At 41.7% G+C, this 22,108-nt stretch overlaps 1 protein-coding gene across 2 annotated transcripts in view; it reads right to left on the bottom strand.

Annotated features, from left to right (window-relative positions):
• Positions 1 to 345: 345 nt before the first annotated feature.
• The window catches only part of ZNF277 (zinc finger protein 277), a 75,807-nt gene continuing 54,044 nt past the window's right edge, over positions 346 to 22,108 (bottom strand). For both annotated transcript variants that reach the window (XM_075014658.1, XM_075014666.1), the window contains exons 5-12: positions 17,505 to 17,596; positions 16,431 to 16,541; positions 12,749 to 12,881; positions 6,225 to 6,292; positions 4,646 to 4,742; positions 4,087 to 4,129; positions 3,306 to 3,480; positions 346 to 706 (exon numbers count right to left, since the gene is read on the bottom strand). In XM_075014658.1, coding sequence (XP_074870759.1) covers positions 526 to 706; positions 3,306 to 3,480; positions 4,087 to 4,129; positions 4,646 to 4,742; positions 6,225 to 6,292; positions 12,749 to 12,881; positions 16,431 to 16,541; positions 17,505 to 17,596 — 900 coding nt within the window. In that variant the 3' untranslated portion in view covers positions 346 to 525. The remainder of the gene's footprint in view (positions 707 to 3,305; positions 3,481 to 4,086; positions 4,130 to 4,645; positions 4,743 to 6,224; positions 6,293 to 12,748; positions 12,882 to 16,430; positions 16,542 to 17,504; positions 17,597 to 22,108) is intronic.

Here is a 22,108-nt window from a genome sequence, read left to right as displayed (position 1 = left end):
TACCTCAGAAGTGAAAAGGGATCTCTACTGGAAGTTAAATATTGGCATTTGTTTTAAAGAACAGTTTTGTGATTAGGATTCAAATTGAAGTCAGGTTCTTTTCATCTGACTTCTAGCAGCAACATATAACATTGCAAAGATTCATTCATTCTTACACATGATGATTTCAGTTCTCATTGCAGCATCAGCTGCCCATAAAATACCAGCCAATGGGAATGGTTATGCTGCACATGTTCATATAAAACAAAACTGTGCAGATGAACACCATGCTACTGAACATTGTATGGACAAAAAACACAGCATGAGTTTAAAAATAAAGTAGCTACAATCTAGAAAATACACAAGATTACAGTTTTTATTGCCTATTTTCTTCGCTTGGTATTTCCATTCATTTACAAACAGTGTATTTATAGCAACCACAGACTAAAATAACACTAGTACGTAGGTGAGATCAGAATTTTCCTTTTAATCTTGCAGGCAGAACACCTGGAGATTAGTAAACCTCACTCAGTGTTTAGGCTGCCATTAATTATTTTCATCACAGAGAAGCTGGTTTAAAACACTGCTCTGTCTCAGAGCCTCTAGGTTGGCAATATCTTCACTAATGACAGGGACATCTTCGCTTTGATCCTTGGCTGTCAGTTCATCTTCACCATCTGACAGCGTGCACAGGAGTGTGTCGTTTTCATAGGTCGGAAAATAGTACCTGAAAGCAAAAAAATCTGAGAATTTCAAAGGGGCCTGGGGATCCTAGTCGCTGCCATAGTGTCAGTGCCAGCAGCTGAAGCCCGAGGCTCCTTTGAATGGCTGCCCGAGTGCTGGAGAGCCACTCTGTGTGGCTCTGAAGGCTACGTGGGGGGCAGCAGCCCAACCCAGGTGGCGCTGAGGGCTGACTGCCTGAGGCCTCACCCTTTCCACCCAAGGCCCCGCCCACTTGCCCAGGAGCCTGCAGGGGGATGTCAGCACCACGTTGTAGCTGGGTATACAGCAAGGAAGCGTGCAACCCCTTAGTAAGCTGCTGCTTGTGATGTGTGGACAGCAGCAGATGGTTCCAGAGAGACGCCACTGCCTACAACACCAAATGGCGGCACTGTCAGTCTGACTTTTATGGGTAGGAGGCTTCTCTGGCTTTCACCAAAATGAACAGGGTCCCAGACATTGAACATCCTCTGAAATTTTCAAAATGATCACATGCAGCATTCGAAAAAGTTATGCTGCACACAAACAGAGAAATGCCATCCAGTGAAATGTAGTGTCATCTTTCATTCCGGCACTAAGTTTGTCCCTCTGGATCACAAATGGCCAGCCACAGCATATTATGCTGGGTATACCAAACAGCTAGACATTTGTTCACAATTGCTGTAAGCTTTTTATAGCTCCCATGGGACAAAGCCAGTGTCTCCTTACAGAGATTTCTGCAAGATTTGCAATCTCTACCCAAAGGATTCTGCAGGGAAATATTATTTTAGTTATTTTCACTACGTATTTTCTCATACTCTGGTTTTAAAGGGTGGTTATAGCCTTTTCACAGCATAATTGGATTCTTGAGAGCAAAACCTCCGTTTTTCTTTCCCTTGACACGCTTTATTAAAAAACAATTTTTTTTGCTCATCATGCCATTGCCTGGAAGGCGGTACAGGCTGGGGTTATGGTTGCAGCTGTCTGAGCAAGGGGAAAGCAAGCATGTAAGAAAACAGCATCCTAGTGGAAGCTGAGCTGTTGTGTTAATTGTATCCCTTCACAAACAGAGCCAATAGCATGAAGCACAGAAGATGGGAACTACACTTACAAGGCCAGGAGTACTAAAAAATTAGGTTGATTCAGCTAGGACACCGTAGGGTTTGAAAAATGCACAATTCTGAGCGACATAGTTAAGATGACCCAACCGCTAGCGAAGAGGGTGCTAAGTTGATGGAACAATTCTTCCATCACCCCAGCTACTGCTCGATAGGTGTATTAACGATTGTTACAGCTATGATTTTGTCAGGGATAGCTTTTGTAAAAGTCAGGGAGGGATCATGGGCAATACACAAGAACTCACAGCAGCTGTGACTAGTCTCTGACTTTTATGAAAAACATCCTTGACAAACTGAGAAAGGAGGAGGGTCCAGCACTATGCCCCCTGCCCCTTACCAGTTTGGAGCTACAAGGACTCCGTTGCCCAGTGGCTGGGAGAGTTCCCCATGTGATCCAGGGGGGCTGGGGATGGTAGCCCCAAAGCCCTGCAGGCTGAGAGCTATGGGGTTATCCCCTGCCACCCACAGTAGCAGGGGAACTGCAGAGGCGTCAGGTTAGCAGTGGGGGCTGGGGAGCTGTGGGGGACCCCTGCAACCCAGCAGTTCTGGGGTCTCTCTACCGCTCCAGGCTGGGACCATGGACCCCTCCTGCTCATGACCACTAAGCAGCTCCTTGGTTCCTCTGCCATTCCGATGGCAGCTGGGAGCTGCAGGGGGGCCCTGGTTGCTTGTGGTGGCTAAGTCACTGCAAGGAAACCACTATCATCTGTAGTTGTGGGTCAGCTAACAGAGGGTCCCTGGCCACTCATAGAGGTTGGGCTGATGCAGGTTCCCTGCTACCAGCTGCCATGCTTCTAATGAGACAGAAGTCACTGGAAGCTATGGATTTCCTGACTTCTGCAAACTCTGTGACATAATCTTAGCTGTAACTATAGTGAAGGGAGATCCCCTCCCATTGCTGCAGTGAATGTCTGCACTGAAGGGCTGCAGCAGCATCACTGTCACAGCTCAGGTGCAGATACAGCCACAGTGTTCTAACTTAATAGCCCAGAACTCTGCAGCTCCCAGCAGAGCCCCTGCAAATGTTTAGACCATTAAACTGGTTTTTAAGCAGACTTCCAGGGGGCCCGAACTGTCTGTCTTCTAGGGACAGGAGAGATAAAGCATGAGATGGAACACAGTACTTGAAAAGTCTGGTTGCTAGCATACCTCCTTGTAAGAGCAGGTAAGAACTAAGGGAAATAATGTGTTCTGCTGTCTGTAGCCTGCTCCGTCCTCCTGTTTTTAACACCAGTATAGTATGTTGGCCCCGATTGTGGCAACACAGTATTGGGGCCTCTGGGGCAGCCGTCAGTGCCAAAGCCCCTCTAGTTTCACACAGTGTGGGGACATAACATTTTGGATAGGCCTGAGACAGCTTGCAACTGTGCTCATCCCTTTCCTTGGGCCTGCTGGGTAGCTCTGGGTACCACTGTATTGCCACAATATGGGATGTTCTGACCATCCGCCTCTGGGGCAGTGTTAAACAGGAACATAAATGCTGGAGGAAACACTCAAGTTAGCACATACTGTGGTTGATCCCACGTCGCTCTGCTTGGCAGGAATATAATGTGGTCAGTCACTTCCATGTGACTTATTAACTCAGCCTTAGACTGAAACTTCTCCTTGCAGCTGTAACATCGACCCTGGTGGATTTCCCTTCTGATGAAGTTCACTAATTTGACTTGCTGATAAAACTTCAAACCTGGCAAATGGCAGAAAACAACAACTTAAGAGATTCGAAATGTGAAGATGCACTGGTAATGCAAAGGAATTTTCCTGACGGCATGCACAGGCAGAGTTCTGTAACAGCAAAAGTGCATCCCTGAATGCTTCCTTGCAGCTTAAGCAGAATCCTTCAGCAATGCAAGTTTAAAAAGGAAGAATACTTTGTTTCCCTTCACTGCATCGCGGAGAGCCTTATGGCTTTGGACACAGGGTGCACTGTGCTTCCTGTTAATGTAAACATGAAGGAAGTACAACAGCATTTTTTAAATAACGAGTGCATGGATCTTGTGGCTGAGTCTTGCACCCTTCGACTGGGGATCTGGAGAAGATATTCCACGAAAGAAACCAAAATTTCAGGAAAGAATATCAAGTATCCTGGCATAGCTATTTAACAGGAAATATTAACAGCAGTTCCAAAAAACAGAACAGACTTGGTTGTCGCCTGTCAACTGGCAAGGCAGAGTTTCTGTAACAAAAAAGTTAAAATCTGACAAAATTGAAATGATACAGTTGTTTTCCTGTATTTTTGTACTGTTATTTTCCTACCGTCATCGTCAGCATCTGTCATGAGTGTCTCACTCACCATGCTCTGCCTTTATTTTAAGAAGGTCAAACCCATGTGCTTCCTGGTGGGGGGAAAAAAAACAAACTTTTTTAAACCACTGCTTCTAGTATTCCAAGTTGAAAGCAGCTTAATTTTATATAGTGAGGTTAACGCAGACAAATAGATTTGGGTTCTCAGAAGTTTTGTGCGCAGTTTAATCACTATTCTCCATTTAACATCTAAGTTCCAATTTTATAGTGTGTTTTACTATAAGAAGTGCTAAGTCAGGAAATCACCATTGTTAATAACCTTTTATCACACTCTCTATCATCTTACCATGTATTCCGTCTCTAAACTTGCCAGAGATGGGGAGTCGTATTTTCATTGTAAAACTTGGTTCCAATTTATTTTCCATAAAGCAGACACTGGAGATGTAATGACTGTGCTCTGCACCAAAGAGGGCATCGTATGATTGCATTTTGCATTCTTCTGAAGGCACGCGGGATTCATAGTACAAGAGAAGACCCGATTGCCGCAGCGTTGCTACCGCTGTACTTTTGATAAAATGAAGATGATTTAAACACACTTGTGGCCTTACCTTCATGTGGAGACATAATTTTTCTGTACTTTCTGCTTGCTTTTCACAAAACAGGCAAACTGCACAGACAGGATGCTCTTCCCAATCAGACCAGTCTCTGTGATGAAGGAAAGAAGGTGTCTGTTTACTTGAAAAGGGCTCAAAGAGACTTTCTGTGAAAGATAAGGTGATCAGAAAGCACGAGCCAAATTTACTTCTCACTACACTAACATTAGTGCACAGGACCCAAAAAAAAGAATTGCAATAAAACTGACAAATCAAATAGTCAAATACATAGGACTGAAGGAGGCGGGTGAGGAATGGGGGGAATGTTAATTGCCCTGCCTGAGATAATTACGAGCATTAAAGGAAGGGAAGCAGCTACCTCTTTGTTACTTCAGTCAAGTTATCATTGTTTGGATTTCTCATTATAGGGCCTAGGAGGCCAATATGCTACATACTGGTGCAATTTAACCACTTAACTAAAAAACACAAAGGCAGAGATTATCAAAGGGTCGGAAGTGGTTTTTAGTTACAATACTGTAGATTCACAGTAACACTACTGATTTTAATATAGCTACCCTGAGCACAAAATAGAGCCAAACATAAATATCCAGTGTTGCTGGAATGTGGCTCTCAGAACCCATGAGGTCCATCACCCTGGGGAACTCCCCTGGAAGAGGTACTAGCGCTCCTTCTTTGGTTGCTGGGGCTTTCAACCGCTGTATAATTATTTCCATTTAGAGTTAAGGTAGTGCCACAAGTAGCAGTGCAGGCAAATTCTGTAATGCTTAAGCAAACTGAATCTGGTAAGCCATGGCAAATTGCTTTTTAACTGTATGTTTCTATCGAGTCTTCCACACTCCATTGTACCTAATTTTTTTCACATGCTAACAAAAAGACACAAAAGACGGGCAGCTGGAATTTTATCAGTTTTATGCAACTATCAAACCTTGTTATTGTATAGAACAGATCTTTGTTTCTGCTACATTTAGTGCAAGTGCACGTTTGATTTAAGCAATAAGCTATATCCACAACTGAAGTCACACCCTTAAATAATACTTAGCACTGAAGAAGAGCTTTTACCTAAGTATTTCAGCGTATTTTACCTATACAGATTTATCAAGCTTCACATTATTTATGTGGGGTAGAGAAGTATTATTATACATGTAGGTAAACTGAAGCTCAAACCCTGCAGAACCAGGAATAGTCATCCATAACCTAGATGTCCTGTTTTGTGCTTTAACCACTAGACAATGCTTCCTACCTAGTAATGATTTCCTTATTCACGTAAGTGAAACAGACCAGCTCTAATAAGTGAAAAGCAATTCAGCCATTTCAGTGTAGTAAGAAAAATTATAAATTATAAAAACTTCTGATGACCTTTGGTTGCAGTGAAAACAGTTGGGATGGAACGACTAAATTTGGCTTAAAGTGGCCCTCACTAAAAAAGGCCTTTGATGATAGGTGTTCTGACGAAAACTGAGCTCCATTTGACTATGGTATGAAGCTTTTCGAATTGAGTACTTGAGCGCACAGAGTAGACACCCACCCCCTTATTAAACTCTCAATTTGCATGAAAAGTATGTGCAACTCTTACTCTTCCCCGTTATCTAACAATTCTCGATCATCTTCTGATTGAACTTCCTCCCAGGACTTTCCAAATTCCTGGAAATGCAAGACCAAGGAAAAGTAAATTTTACACAAGTGCCACGTTTTAAGAAACAAATCAATAAATGTAAAACTTTAAAGCACAGTAGACATCTTAGTTTGGATCTACTCTTATATGTTGGTGGATTTAAATTGATGTTGTAGGCTTAGTTCTTTTAAGCGTAACTTTATTCATCTCATTCTTCCTGGAAAATGAGTGAAAAGTCCCCATTTTAAGGAAAGCCATGTTTTCCTAGCGATTCACATTTATGTACAATAGGGCAAAGCTGATCTTGAATGCAAACACATGCATACAATTCTACCCAATTACAGGAAGCCCCTTTGGATCTCTGCGGACATGAATACACCACAATAGACAATTTCCAGTATTAGAGCTGGCTGCAGATTTTAACTCTTTAACAAGTCAACCCTCCTCCCACTGCTGTGAATAACTCTGTTTTCCTTCTGTGTAAGCTGTAGATCCTACGTCAACATCATGACTGTAAAGTAGGCAGTCCTGTACAGCCTGATGATAAGTGAGATGTGCTCCAAAATGCACTAATGGTACTCCCATAGTGGGTCAGACCAAAGGTCCATCTGGCCCAGTACCCTGGCCAGCATCAGAAGAAAATGCCAGGTGCCTCAAAGGGAATGAACACAACAGCTAATCAAGTGGTCCATCCCATCACCCATTCCCAGCTTCTGGCAAGCAGTCATGACTCCACTCTTCAAGTATTAATGCAAAAGTATTCTCACACTTCTGATTTCCTCTTGCATAACGGAAGGGATATGGGCTCTATTCTTTTCTCTCACTGACTACCTGTAAGGTGGTTTGGAAGTTCCCACTCACTCGGTATATTGCCTGACATTTGCATTGACAATCAGGTAGCTTAAGGACCATAACTTTAATTAGCCCTGCACCCATTTTACTTAGCTGTAGGAACAGGGAACAGTGTCACAATCAGACACATCATCCCTGCCAGAGCGACATGCAGGCCAGGTCTATGCTAGGAGTGCTTTCTGGGCGTAGGTGTACTGGTGTAGTGTTCCAAGTGCAAACACAACTTATATCGAGAGAGCTGTGCTGCTAGAGCTTTATTCCCCCCACTCCTGAGTGAAATAAGCAACTTCAAAAGCAGCAGTATGATTTCACTGGTATAACTCAGGCAAGGTCTACATGAGATAAGTCAACCACAGATACGCTATTCTAACTATGGCAACTGCGTAGCTACAATTGACATATCTGCACTCGGCTAGCTAACTTGTCTGTTTATACTGGAGAAGCTCAATGGGCGAGTTTCTCCCGTCGACCTCTATTACTCATCATGTCTTGTGAGGAGTACAGGAGTCGACTGCAATCCCCGAGAGGTCAATTTCACATGCCTATACTAGACGTGCGAAATCAAACCCTGGTAGATCAACTCTGCGAGGGCTGATCTTCCAGGGTAGTGTTGACGTAGCCTCAGTCTACACTGAGGACTTCTGCCAGCACTGCTGTGTCAGTCAGGGATCACACCCCTTCACAGTCCTGACTAACACAGGGATACCAGCTGCAGACTTGGCCAAAGAGTACTGGAGCGGGGCAGTGGGATCTAAGGGTTAGGGCAAAGGGCTGGGACCTCAGGCTATTTTCAGCTCTGCCTAGGACTAGATATGTGATCTTAACCAAGTCACTTCACCTCCATTCCTCTCCTCTCCTCTGCGTTGCCTATTTGGAGCTTAAGCTGTTCTGCAGAAAGACCACCTGCTTCTTTGTTTGCACAGTGCCTAGTATGATAGAGAGCCATTTCAGCTAGGACGAGGAGGTGCTACTGAAATAAATATTATTAAGCCAGTCCTAGGCTGAAGACCACTGTTCTGTTTCCCAACAGTCATGCTTTAATTTTCTCTCCCTAATGTTTCTCTCTCTGAAAGGGTCCCCCACTGCCTTCACAAATAAATCAAAAACAACAATTTCAGTGGTTTATATTCATACTTTTTACACTTGTGGTTTACACATATCATATTTCAGTATCTTGGCTACAGCTTTTTGACACATCTCAGATGCATATGGGAAACTTTTAAACAGAAATGCTGGAATACTTCAACATGTCCTCTTCTATTAAAGTATTCAAATCACTCTAATAAGATATATTCATTAGTAACTATGTCCCAGTAACAAATGCTATTATTGTCAATGTGGTTTTATGACAAGGGAAAAAAGAAAATGAAAATAAAGCTATCCATCAGTTAACTGCTTAATGAGAATTTTCAAGGCTGTTACAATCTCTCAGGTAAGTGGAGCGCACGCAAACATCTCTAGATAGCCCTTAACATGATGCCATTACCACTTACAGAATGAAGATTCAGTAATTAATTCAGAGATGTTACGCTCTAGTGTGTAAACTCTCCAAGTTACAGTGGAGACTCATTAACGTCGCCATTCGTCTGAGATAATGTGTAGCTATTAACACCCCCCCCACCACACTTGTCACAGCTGCACAGCACCATTTCCTATGGAAACCAGGCTGCCAACACTACAGCCTGTAATGACAAGAGAGCAGCTCATGACTGCAAAATTAACGTTTTTCTTCTCTGCTATCACGAACTCTATAGGCACGAGAGCACCTTCAAATGAAAAAAAAAAAAATTAATTCCTATATTTTGTTTAAATGTGTACTGCAGAAAGGGGAAGTGGGAGCAGGGGGAATAACTGGCTATGAGTTTTTATTTGTTTATGATGTTTACATAGAAGACAATGTACATAAGAGGGATTTTATGTGTGTAAGAGTGAGTGGGACAGACAGCAAGAGACAATGAGCACACAGATTGTTGGTTATCATTTTTACTTAAAAAATATCATAAGAGTTAAGATCCTGGAGGGAATGGACTTTGTTAAAAAGCTCTTTGGATTTTCTTTTTTTCTTTTGGCCTGTGTTAATCCCACTTAAATTTAACTGTGTAATGAGCATCTCATATATCTTAAAAAACACACACACATGCCTGGCCTCTTCATCTGAGATGTGAGAATTGTATAAGTATCTCCTGAGACCCTTATACCTTTTTTAGGCAAAACTAGGGGGGAAAACTAGACTTAACATTATTAATAATTCAAAAAGTAAAAAAGCCAACATACTTTAAAATTAGCATTCAGGCTTTTTAATATAAAACAAAGAAGAATCCTAACCCCAGCTGAAAACAACAAACTAAAATTCAAACAAAACAAAAACACAAGAACAGTTTTTGAAACTTCCTTTGCAGGTCACCTTTAAGATCAGGGATCTGTGTAAAATGAATTCCAGGGGCAAGAGTGCTGAATATTTTACTGTTCCCTCCTCCAAAACGCAGCATGAATCTGCAAAGATGGATTTGCCTGCTGTTGCCTATCGCTTCTAGAGGTGGGTCTTCGTGCCTAGCTGAGGGAATGTGCACCATCATGAGGGGAAGGGGTAGAAGCACTGGCTCAGAGGGTTTATTGTATCTGTCATCTAGCATCTTGGGATTCTGAAGCCCCACACTAGTGGATGTCAGGCACCCACCCTAGATAAGGAGTTCATAAGACACATGGAAATAGAACCCTTATTCTCTTCTTCTGCATGCCAATCTCTGTGTGCCACCCTTCTCCCATACCACATTTCCTCATTCTTGAGAGGTTGGCTGTGGCCCCCTTTCCCCCAGTCCATGGTCCCCCACCATTCCCCCCTCCTGACAGGGACTCGATGTGCACTGCTATTCTCCTGACAGCCATATTGGGGCCCACTGACTTCTCCCCACCTAGATTTCTGTATATCCTCACATTCCTGCCTCCATTCATTCCATGATTCTCCCTCATGACAGTGTAAAAATACACAGAAGTGCACCAGAGGGTGCAGAGTGCCAGCACCTGTCACAGCGTAGGAGATGTTCTAACACTTCAGAGTGACGATAAGGGTGACCTTTATACCATCCCACACTAGTATGTCTTTTGTTAAGTATTTTGCAGTAACTTGATTTACAAATGTGTCAGAGGGTATTTTGTTTGTTTCCACAATATCTGTACTGTTTTGTATCCTTTCGCCTAGAAAGCCAGGCAAGACAGAGGCAGTCTACACAATTGACAGCACTGAGCCTCTCAAGCCTGAGTTGACACCTTTTAGGCTTGCGCAAGTGTTTTAAAACAGCTGCATGGACAACGCTTTGAAGTTACAGCCTGAGCTGGCACTCAGGCTCTGAAGCGGGGGGGTCAGGGGGCAGGGTGGTGCTCTGAAGTGTGGGCTCATGCTTGAGCTGAAACTTCAAAGCACTATCTACATAGCTACTTTCAGAGTGCAAGCACAAGAGCTACCATCCCAAATCTGTCATCCTGGGCTTGGAGGCTTGCTGAGGTAAACTGTATAGACAAACCCTTTGGGCTCAATCTTCAAGGACCCAAACATCCAGGATTCTGAATGACAGATTTTAGAATCTTGTAATAATACCAAAGGTTGTTTTTCTGTTCACAATAATAGCTGCAAGATCAGGTATTTGAGAGCTTGAATCAAGTGTTGTGTAGGAGGCGAGATTCTGACTCTGCTTGTCATTGGATTGGGGCTGATTCAGACTGTCTGCCCCTCACACCAGTATACTTTTAAATAGAAAGAAGGAAAATTTGGCAGCAGATCAAAGATTTGAAAGGTTTTAAGTATTGGATGGGGGTTGCCTAGTGAGCAGATGTAATCCAAGGGAAATGATAAAATGCAGTATACAAGTTTTCTTGGCACACCGATGCGATGGCTGCATTTATAAACTAGTGGCAGAGCCAGGATGGTAATGGTTTTTCAAAACAAGTGTCAATAAAACCTTGTTAACACATCACTTCAAATATTGTGTATGAAAAGCTGTTAAGATATTTGAGAAGTAGCACTTTCATGGGACTACTTTAGTATCCCTCACCCTTATAAGACTGGCTTCTTGGCCAATGTCCTTGCTGCAGCATTAGCTTGGATGATCAGAGCTTGGGCTGGCCTACCCTGGCTGTGCGAGCAGGCTCATCAAGTGACTGTGTCCTCACTAGTGCTGTAGTTACCCACGTGTGTTGCTAAGACTTCTGGAGACACATCCATGGTTCTTTGCATTGTAAAAACCAGACACTCCATGATTCTTTCCCAGAGAATTGTGGGATAACTTGTCTATCCTTCTGGACATATGGAGGGAAAGGTGGAAAGGCAGTGGAGGACTACCTGTATTCCAGTTATTTATCTGTCATCTTCATTGCAAAAGTGGAATCACACTCAAACCCCTATCTCCAGCTGGGCCAGCTAAAGTGCTACCAGATGCAGAGGAGAAGTTTGTGTGTGCAAATGAGAAGGGGTCAGGAAAAACACTCCAGGATAAGTGCGATGAACACATACTTTTATAACTATAGTTCTGTAAGAAGGCCATGAAACCTCTAAAATTACCCAAGTAGCATCTTTAAAAAACCCACAATATTGTATTTAAATCTGATCTCTCAGGATCTTGTAGGTCTGGAAGCAAACGCTGAGCCTGTTGGGAAACCGAGAAAAACTTTTCAGCTAAAATAAAGGTCTAGTCCGCAGGGTCACAGAAATGAGACTCTAGAGAAGTACCATTTTTACATCTAGAAAAAGCATAGCTGCTTCTGGACTGAATCTTCCCTGTCTTAGTCTTCAGGCCTGTGTAGTCTGTGGCAGTGGAAATGGACAAGGAAATGAATTTCACACTGGGGAGGAGAAGGAAACAAACCTCCTTGCCAGAAAATGTGAAACAATGATGTTTGACTACTAGCATAAAGTCTGGGAAGAGAGAGGGAAAGGAAGAGGATTAAGTGAGAGAAACCAACAGACATGAAAAAACAGACTCACATGGATATCAACATAAGTGTAAAACAGATATAAAACACTTTACCCACAACTGAAATTCACCAACTTCCACATTAAATGTGGCAGATTTTGGAATAACTACTCCACACAAAAATAAAGGATGGAGTGAAGAACTGAGGTTTAAATCAAAATGTAAATGCCTATGTAGAATTTGTTTATATTCAATCACAGACTGCACATCACTCTGGGGAGAAAAGAAATCCAACCTCGTTTTCTAGTCCATTTGAAAGCCACCAATCAGCTTCCTTGCAAATAATGTGGTAGTCTAAAGAAGGTTTTCAGGTTAAACCTACTAGAAAAAAATCTCCAATCCAACAACAAACAAGTTAGCTCTCCTTTTATTCCATTACTGTATTTAATTTTCCCTACTGATGCTTATTAAAGCTGAGATTGAATGCTAATGACTTTAATCATACAGTGTCTTCAAACTGTACTTGAGTCTCAGAATTCTTAAACGTTTATTATTCCTTAGTTCAATAATTATCCAAAATATCATTTGATAATTAAGCATATTTGTTAAGTGTCCTTCACTTGAATTTTGACCTTTATGCTAATTGCTTGTTCAGAATTATTCAGTCTCAAGATTTTTTTCTGCAGCTCCCCAGGCAATTTACTAATTATATATAAAACCTCTTACCAAGTAATTAATGATATAAAATCTGTCATACTCTCTGTTTTTGGCATTGATTCTGCGATGCTGCTTTTTTCTCATGTGATCTTTAAGTGTGTTTTTGTCTCTGAAGATTTTTTCACAGTACAAACACTGCAAACTAAGATAAAAAGGTAAACAGATGAAAAGATAACAGAATAGTGCAAAAAGTACGTACTGAGTCTGAATGATAATCAATAAACAGTGTACAGATTTCACATTAAAACACTACAATTTAATAATATTTAAGTTGACAAGATACACACTAAGATTAATCCTAAAAATGTGAAATCAAGCTAAATGAAAAAGATATTAAAGAATTTATCTGGTGGTATCTTACAGAGGTCCAGAAAAGAGTCAAACCATGGCATAGTCAACCAGATACACCCACATGGCATGCTACGAAATTATTAAAATGCAAACAAAAGAGAAAAGGATATTATATTAATGCATTTGTTTACCAAACATGTCCTCTCTGCAAGTAACAGGACTGCCAGATTTGTTAACCAGTGGACTCTGACCCTCATTCACCCACCTGAGCAGAATCTGACTGGTCAGTCACTGTTTCTAAGCACTGCTGTACTACACCGTCAATGCGTACCACACAAAGGATTGTTATACTTCAAATGAATGCACCAAACTGCACTTTTTATGCTCATGGTCCAATACTCCACACTAGGGAGTGCTGGATCTGTGGACCTGGTAACTTGCAGAAAGGAATTTTTTTTTTCAACTATCTTCTTTCCTCTATGAAGTCCAGTGTCATTAACAAATGGGTTTTTATAACAGTGCACCACCAGGGAAGATTCAAATCAATAGAATTGCACTTAGGGTTTCAATTTTTTTTCGCTTCTTTGGAGAGTCCACTGCACGAAACATGTTCCCGCTGGAGGCAGAACACCCACAACTTGTTAAATTTCAAGAAGCCTCCAAAATGAGCAGAGAACCAGGTGACTGCCCCACAAATCTTGTCAAAAGCTGAGCAGGATATCTCAAGAGGAGGAGGTAGCTATTGCTCTCAGCGAGTTGGCTATGATGCTGTTTTCTGGACAGAGGCCCTGATTGATAAGCTGTATGGATGCACTCTCTCATTCATCTTGAAGTACATTCTATTTTCCATCCAAGATAATCAAAATCAGCACTGAAATCAAGATGAACCCACTCACATACTCAAAGCTTCTCTCTTTGGTAACCTCACGTAGGACAAAGAGAGAGAATGATTTCTTGGACTCTGAGAAAATAAGGTAATTTTTGGAAAAAGCCCAGGTATGACTGAAGAACTTTACCACCATGGAATATGCAGTCTGTTCCTTAACAGATAACACCCAAAGCTCTGATGCCCTTCAAGTGATGTCACTGTCTACCAGGAAGGTCATCTCAATGGAGAAGTAGTATCTGGATACCTTCCTGAGTGGCTTAAAGGGATGTTGAGACAGGACTTCAAATAAAAACCAAACAGAGGTCCCTGGGCAGCACCTGATGACTCTTAGGAGGATAAAGTAAAGATGCAGTTGAGAGAAACTTCTTGAAACCTAGATGAAAAGAGATCCTCTTTCCCTTTGTGGAGGAAAATATGCTAGACTGACATTTTACCACTTAAACAGTGAAGCCCTTAGTCAGGCCTCACAGTAAGAGTCCCAAGATGACAAAGGAGAAAAGTTATGTTTCCTGTATCACAGCTTGAACGTCCACCAAATTCTGCAATGGGAAGAATTTGTGGAAGATTTACCAGAAGCCAGCAGAGTGGAGGTTATTCTGAAAGTCACTCAAAGGCCAGGCAGTTTGTCTTAGGTGATATGGTTCTTGGCAGCAAACTGACGCCTTGGTAACTTCTCTCAAGCCCCCTTTTGAAGGCTTCTTTATCCCTCTCCTGCTTCAGGTATTTCTGCAGTCTATTTCCATATTCTTCTTTCAAAAGTAGAAAAGCAGGGTAGATGCAGCTCTTTCTACAGTAAACTCCATCTTCGAAAGAACCCTTCTTCCCTTTTTCATGAAAGAATATGCAAATGAGGTACCCGATACATAAATCTGCACTTCATTTGCATTTTCAGTGTCCCTTATTTGCATGCCTCCTTTGAAAGAGGAATGCAAGTGTAGACACAGCCTAGATGTATTCTAATATGTTAATTTAACTGCCATTGATGAGGTTTTCCTTTGGATCTTATTGCTTTGTGAATTTATGCTATAAACTTTTCTAAGACTATAATATTTAGATATATTATATCTACAACATAAAGCACAGATAAATATATTTACTAATATGGGGTACTGAGAAGCCTCTTTCTCAGGCTCTCCGTGTTGGACAAGAGACTGTTCTGCCTCTGGAATGATGCCAACTCCTACTTAACACAGAGAGCAAGCAGCCAAGGCAGGGCTTTGGACTCAGATCTCTTGCTTTGTAACACACAGAATTACCACTTAGTCGGCAGCACGAGGTTTTCCGATTCAGAATCTTCTAAAAAGCACATGATCGAGTCTTTTTCAACCAGTGAATTGTCAATTACTTCCTAAAACTGTTCCTATTTCAAATCAAATTTCTTTAAATAGTCATGGATACTGTAGCTTTGCCACTGGGCAGCTGCTTCAGCTGTCTGTTCCCTGACCACGAGCGACACAGGAAACCAACAATTTCCATGTGTGTACATGCCTGGTATGCACAGAGAGATGCTGCTTGCAGCAAGGCTTGCTTTTAACGTGTGCACCATCAAATCCCTTATTACCCATAGTTTTCATCTATTTTCTCAACACTTATCTGAAAGAGTGGCTCGGGTTTACAGACACCGTAGTGACCATGTCTCAAAACACAGCTTTCTGGTTTGTATCGCCTTAAATCTTGGGAGCATTGCAGGGAGACAAGTATCTTAGAGGAGCTTGGATGAGTATGAAAAAATGTATGCAGGAGGATTGGGCATGCACCTTTGATATACCTAGAGAGAGATTACAAAGGGAGACAGGGGAGTGCTGCCTTTGGTGATGCTGGAGCTGTTTAGTAAGTAGAGATTAAAATGAGAAGTATGAAAACTTGCGTAGAAGTATGAAGATTTCACAGAAGCATGAAAATGTAGGATAGAAAGGTATAATATGATCCAACCACTGGAAACTGAAGCTAGACCAATTCATATTAGAAACAAGGCATACATTTTTAACAGTGAAGGTAATTAACCCTTGGCATAATTTAATAATTTACCAACCATTGTGGTGAATTCTCCACTGCTGACAACCTTTAAATCAAGATTGAATGTTTTCCTAAAAGCAATACTCTTGGAATTGTATTGGGGAAATTCTGTAGCCTGTGTTACATTTGAGGTCAGACTAGATGATCACAACAGTTTTCTTTAGTCTGGGGATCTATTAAGGTGTGTAGGCCCTGACACAGTAGCTTTTATTGCATACAAATCTCACTGAAGTCAATGTGAACTCTGTGTACACAAGGACTGAAAGATCACACCTCTTCCCCATCATTTGAATCAACGTAGATAACAAAAGAATTTATGAATTAGCCAGAACAAAATTTGAAAATAAAACAGTAAAAAAAGAAAAGATTATACCTATGAGAGCAACAGCCTATATTTTTATGTCCTACTGAATGCTCAATTCAATTTTAGTCCAAATTGCTTCCAAGACTAATAATAAAATGACCTAAGGTTAGCTTTGCAAAAAGATTACATACTTGTCAAGTTTCTTCTGTAATACGTCCAAAAATTCATTACAATTTACAATGTTATCAGGCAGCCCAACATTAAAACCATGATCTCTTGCCATGTGATTGAAAAGAATAGACCTACAAAAGATATTAAAGAACATTGGATATATTTATGTAAACATATCAGACTTTAAGGAGAAAAATTTATTTTCATCCCTATTACATGTTTCACTAATACTTCAATTACTTTAGTCTGCATGCATGAAATCTGAGTCACTAAATGAAAGCTACAATACAATTTTATTTTTGGCCCACATTATTATTATTATTATTATTATTTATTATTATTATTATTATTATTGTGTTTGCCTACTAATTCATACAGGCAATTTGAGAAACGTTATAATAGGACATTTCTTAACTTGCTTTCTGCCCGCGTTAGCTAACAAAAAAAATTAAGGCTATATTTTCAAAAATACTAAATATTTGTCAAGTTTCCTCTGCAATACACTCAAGTTCATTGCAATATAATGGGACCTTGGTGTAAATCAGAATCAGGCACTGAGTCTTTGGAATGAAAGAAATTACTCAAGATGCTCCCTTTTAGAAAACTTCCTTGAAAGCTCAGATGTATTTATTTTAATCACTATCTTTTCAAAATATTTAGGGAGGATTTCCGTTTAATATTTTTAAATAATCAGAGGATGTGTTAAAGTACTCACACCTCATTATCAGTGCCATATTCTGCACATTTTTTCATATGGCAATTTTTCTTTCTTCTATATATTCCCACACAGCTATACAAAATGGTTTTCAGCTTCCATCTGAGGATTATTAGATGAAAGTCCCTTCAAATGCTGATCATTAGCTTGGTCAGATCTGGTGTGAGGCGGCAGCACAGACTCACAATTCCTGGGCTATACAACATTTCCAGCTCTTTAAAAATTGGATACAGAAGATTGCTTCCCAGAATCACATCAGAATCATACTCCAGTTGCAAAGCCCTACTGTTATGGAGTGTATTTTAAAAACAATGAACAAAGGATAGAGTCAATGAACAATTAAACAGAAAACAATAGTAAATATGCTCAATCTACAAACCTGTTTCCTGTAAATTCTTTATCACAAAACATACATATGCTATGAAAACGTGCATCATCTCTTTCACGCTGTTGTTGCTCCAGAATTTCTCTCTGTGTAAACAGAAAAAGTATTTGAATATGCAACCTTAAAAAATAAAACAAAGAAAAAGTTTATTAAGATCATTCCATCAAGACGTTTTATTTTTGGACTACTCTATCATGTCACATCTTATTAGCCATTCATGCACAATAATGAGAATATAAAGCTGAAACCTGAAAGTTAGAAAGATTGCCATTATGAATGCTATGGAAGTGTACAATCCAGAGAAGCTTTGAAACTCAAATAATAAAGTACAGCTTAGACAAAGAACACCACTGACAGTGAGATTTGTTTTTCCTCAACTGTTCAAATAATGTATCAAGGAACATGTTAAACTGGATTTACCTTAAGGCCCAAATTTAGACCTGGTATAAACAGGTGCAATAGAGCTCTATGGTTACGTCTACATGGGCAGCCTTTGTTGACAGAAGTCGCTGTTGAAAGAGAAACCTCGGCACTACCTCTGCCGACAGATTGCGTCTACACATAAAAGCAGATCAAAAGAGCAATCTGCTCTGTTGACAGAGAGTAGCCACACTGCCCTGCCCTCTCTCGACAGAGCAGCTGATCAGAAGCTCTGCAAACAAGGCTGCCTGGGGAACTGGAAGCCCGCTCTGTCGACAGAAGGGTCTACCTGGGCACTCTGTCAACCACACACTGTCCACAGAGGCGCTGTTCCTGACTGGTAACAGGGATAGTGCTGCTGACTGAACAGCTGGGTTTTGTTGACAAAGTCTGGACAGAGCACTTCAGCCGTGTAGACACTCGGCGAATTTTGTCGACAAAAAGGCAGTTCTGTCAACAGAAGCTGCCCGTGTAGATGTGGCCTATATGTTTATGCCTAATTTAAATTTGATCCTCAATGTCATAATATAAACATGACAAGGTGAAAACATTCTTCATATAAGCATATATCATAAAGGTGGTCTCAGTTCATATTAGCAGGTATAGAGTTGAATGAACACCCTGGAAAAGTGAAGCTTGACTATCACTGCCATTAGCCTCTGCTGGTTTAGAGCGATTGGCTGGAAATCACAGAACGCTGTGCACACTATGACAGAAGAAAAACCAACAACAAAAATTATCATTCTGTGCCTCAAGATAATGGTCATATTGTTTTGGTAGCAATACGCTAGTCACATTTGAGGAGGCACTTTCATTCTATAGATTTCAAGAACATAAAGTTTGCCACCTTCTGGAAAACAACCGATGGGCTAAATGTTTTCTGCTTTTGCTCAGCTCAAACAATATACTGGCAAGGTGTTCATTCTCAGAGCAAGACAGAGCTTCTGCAGGCTTTGGAATGCACCTTCTCTAATGACAGCCAGCTCTGCTCTCTGGAGAGTGCGAGGGCTGTGACTCGACAATGCAAGGTAACTCAGAGAACACTCATCCTGCACTCTACGAGCACAATTGGTTCCCAACTTTGTGCTCGTACGTGAAAACTTGTAAGAGGGACACTAAATTCTCATTAAAATACGTGTAAAAGTCTCTGATTGTTTCCTAGAGCTCGGCGAAGGAGTGGCAGCAGGTGGCGCTGCTTTTGAAAGGTAAGTGAACTTTGGGTTGGGGGGTTGGAAAAGGTTAAAGGCTGGGGGCAGTCTGGGGCCATGAGTGGGAGGGAGGGTTAAAACCTGGTAGTCAGTTAGGTTCATGGGGTGGGTGGTTCAGGCTGCTGAAGGTTGTGGGGTGTGGTGGTGGGGTCAGGCTGCAGTGGGTTAGGTCTACTGGGCTGGCGGGGAGGGGAGGTGGGGTGTCAGGCTGCCAGCGCCCAACGGAGGGTGGGTGGGGGGTGTCAGGGTGTCAGGCTGCACAGGGATGGCGGGTGGGGGGCAGTGTCAGGCTTCCGCAGGCCAGCGGAGGTCAAGGGGGGGTGTCAAGCTGCTGTGGGGCCGGCTTAGGTGTGGGGAGTCAGGCTGCTGCAGGGCTGGTGGAGGGTGGGAGGGGCAGGCTGCCGCACAGGGTGAGGGGATGTCAGGCTGCTGCAGGGCTGGCAGAGGGCCGGGGGCTCAGGCTGCTGTGGGGGTTAGTGCGGGGGCTCTGTCAGGCTGCCGTGGGGCCAGTCTGGGGGCCCGCATGGGGGTTAAGGCTGCTGCAGGTTGGGGCCATGGGGCTGGCAGGGGAGTGGTCAGGCTGCAGCGAGTTGGAGCCATGGGGTGGGTGGCGGGGGGGGTCAGGCTGTGGCAGGTTGGGGCCATGGGGCTGGCAGGGGGGGTGGTCACGCTGCAGCGAGTTGGAGCCACGGGGTGGGTGGCGGGGGGGTCAGGCCGTGGCAGGTTGGGGCCATGGGGCTGGCAGGGGGGTGGTCACGCTGCAGCGAGTTGGAGCCATGGGGCGGGGGTAAGGCTCATATTAGTGGGGGAAGTTCACTCAGAGTGAACAAAGGTAAGTAAATGTGTATCTCGTTTAAGTGAGTACTCGTAAGTAAAGTACTCGTTTAACGAGGGATGAGTGTATTCTGTCTACTTTCTCAGACATAAGCCAGGGGGAAATATTAAGGTCTTGCCATGTATCCTGGAAGCCAACAAGCTCAAACATTATTGAATCAACAGATGACACACATTTGAAGCCTGGAGCCTCACTGAAAACACCTTGTCTCCATCTCCTCAGGTACCAAATATGGGACTGGTCAGAAAGATCTTACAGCTAATCTCATATATTGGAATGAGACATGAAAAAAGAGAATATATGACTGCCAGGATCCAAAAACCATACCGAGCTCAAACATTTTACTCCCACTCAAGAATTCCAAACTCTTGACTGCTTGGGAACTAGGACAATAGTGTCTTCATATATAGCCAACCCAGCCTCTCAGAGGCTGCAGAGATTACATATCAGCAACTTCTGTTTAGGATCTTTTCACATCAAAAAGATGCAAAAAGAAAAGCATTCACACATCACATAACACTACTGAGTTACACAAAATCAAAACCATGCTCACTAAGGACAACTTCAGACAGGAAGACAATAGAAAAGGATGGAGATGGCCCAGAGGTCTAAACATAAGATATGAAATGCCTTCCATTAGACTATCTAAAATTACTTACTCTTGAGGCAAATACATGGAGTACAATATAAACTGCAGTCTTTCAGAGGAGACTGTATTAAAAGAGAAGGCTTGTCTGTTCTGTATGGACACAAAATGTCCTGTAACACACTTCACTGGAAAGAGAGTTTACACAGATTTCCTTGGCCAACATACCCCTCATTCTAATGTCTTGCCCCATGATGTCTGGCTACCAGTACTATAAAACTTTTAAAAACACTGGGATTATTAGAATGGAAGACACCATATGCATTTTAAATGTTTTAAATAAATTACTAAATAAAAGCTTTGAGTTAAAAAAAAATACAGAACGAATCACCTAGACAGAATTCACTTAGGAAGCTACTACCAGGAAGACACTTCTGTAATATTTGATGCTTGGCTGGATAACTCAAGATTCCCACCTAACACGACACTCTGTTTTCATAGAATCATAGATAGAGCTGGAAGAGACCTAAAAAAGCCATCAAGTCCAGCCCCCTGCCCTAGGCGGACCAAACCCATCAGATCAACCCAACCAGGGCCTTGTCAAGCTGTGTCTTAAACACCTCCAGGGATGGAGACTCCACTACTTCCCTGAGTAGACCATTCCAATACTTCACCACCCTCCTAGTGAAAAAGTTTTTCCTAAAATAGAAATTACCATTTTCTGTCCCCTTCAAAAGATAATGTACTTACTGTTCTGCAGCACAAATCTCATTTTCCCCTAAACAGGCATGCCTGGCAGCTCAGAGGCATTATTCAAAGATGATGTGAGATTAGAGACATTAATTGGCCATCACTATTCTAAAATTTCACTCCTTGGAGTTTTTAAAAATCCCATTCAAATCAGGCAAATAAAGGTATTCATTTCATCATTTTCTTTTATTATTTATGGTTAGAGAGTTAACATTTAAAGCTGGTAAGTGAGTTTGTTGCTTGCAAAGGTGAGGGATTAATAGCATTGGCTTGAGTCACACAACTCTTTGTTCTCACTATATGTAAGATTTCCCTATAACTCTGCCAATATGCAGCCTGTTTTTACAGGCCTGGGAGTCTATTGAATAGAGAATAGTTATTGTACCAAACTGTGTAGCAGTTCTGTGATCTGCATGAAGAAAGACTTTCTTGTTTTGTTTTTAAACTTGTGACTAAAGCCAAAGTTTCAACTCAGGTTATGAGGAAAAACATTGGTGTGGTAATTAATTTCACCAGATGCATTACATTTTGAGACAGTTCTAACTCTTTAAAATGCATTTCTGAAACAATAGAAACAGAAATAAAATATGTTAGAAATTTATTATACTGTTCCCAGCCAATTTTAGTATGCTGTCATATCAGAATGATGAGGCCTGGGCAATAAAAGTTACTAGAAGAAAATAGGACAGAAGCAGTTGCAACACAAATGGAGGTTACAAAAATATAACCATTGAGAATAAATAAATACTTGAAGCACAAATAGAAAAGAGTGCTCCAAATGCCAGCACCAGAAATTATT

This window comes from Carettochelys insculpta, chromosome 1 (assembly GCF_033958435.1).
Source record: "Carettochelys insculpta isolate YL-2023 chromosome 1, ASM3395843v1, whole genome shotgun sequence".
NCBI classification, from domain to species: domain Eukaryota; kingdom Metazoa; phylum Chordata; order Testudines; family Carettochelyidae; genus Carettochelys; species Carettochelys insculpta.
Note: the sequence above shows the minus strand (reverse complement) of the source record. Positions and strands in the feature narration are given on the sequence as shown.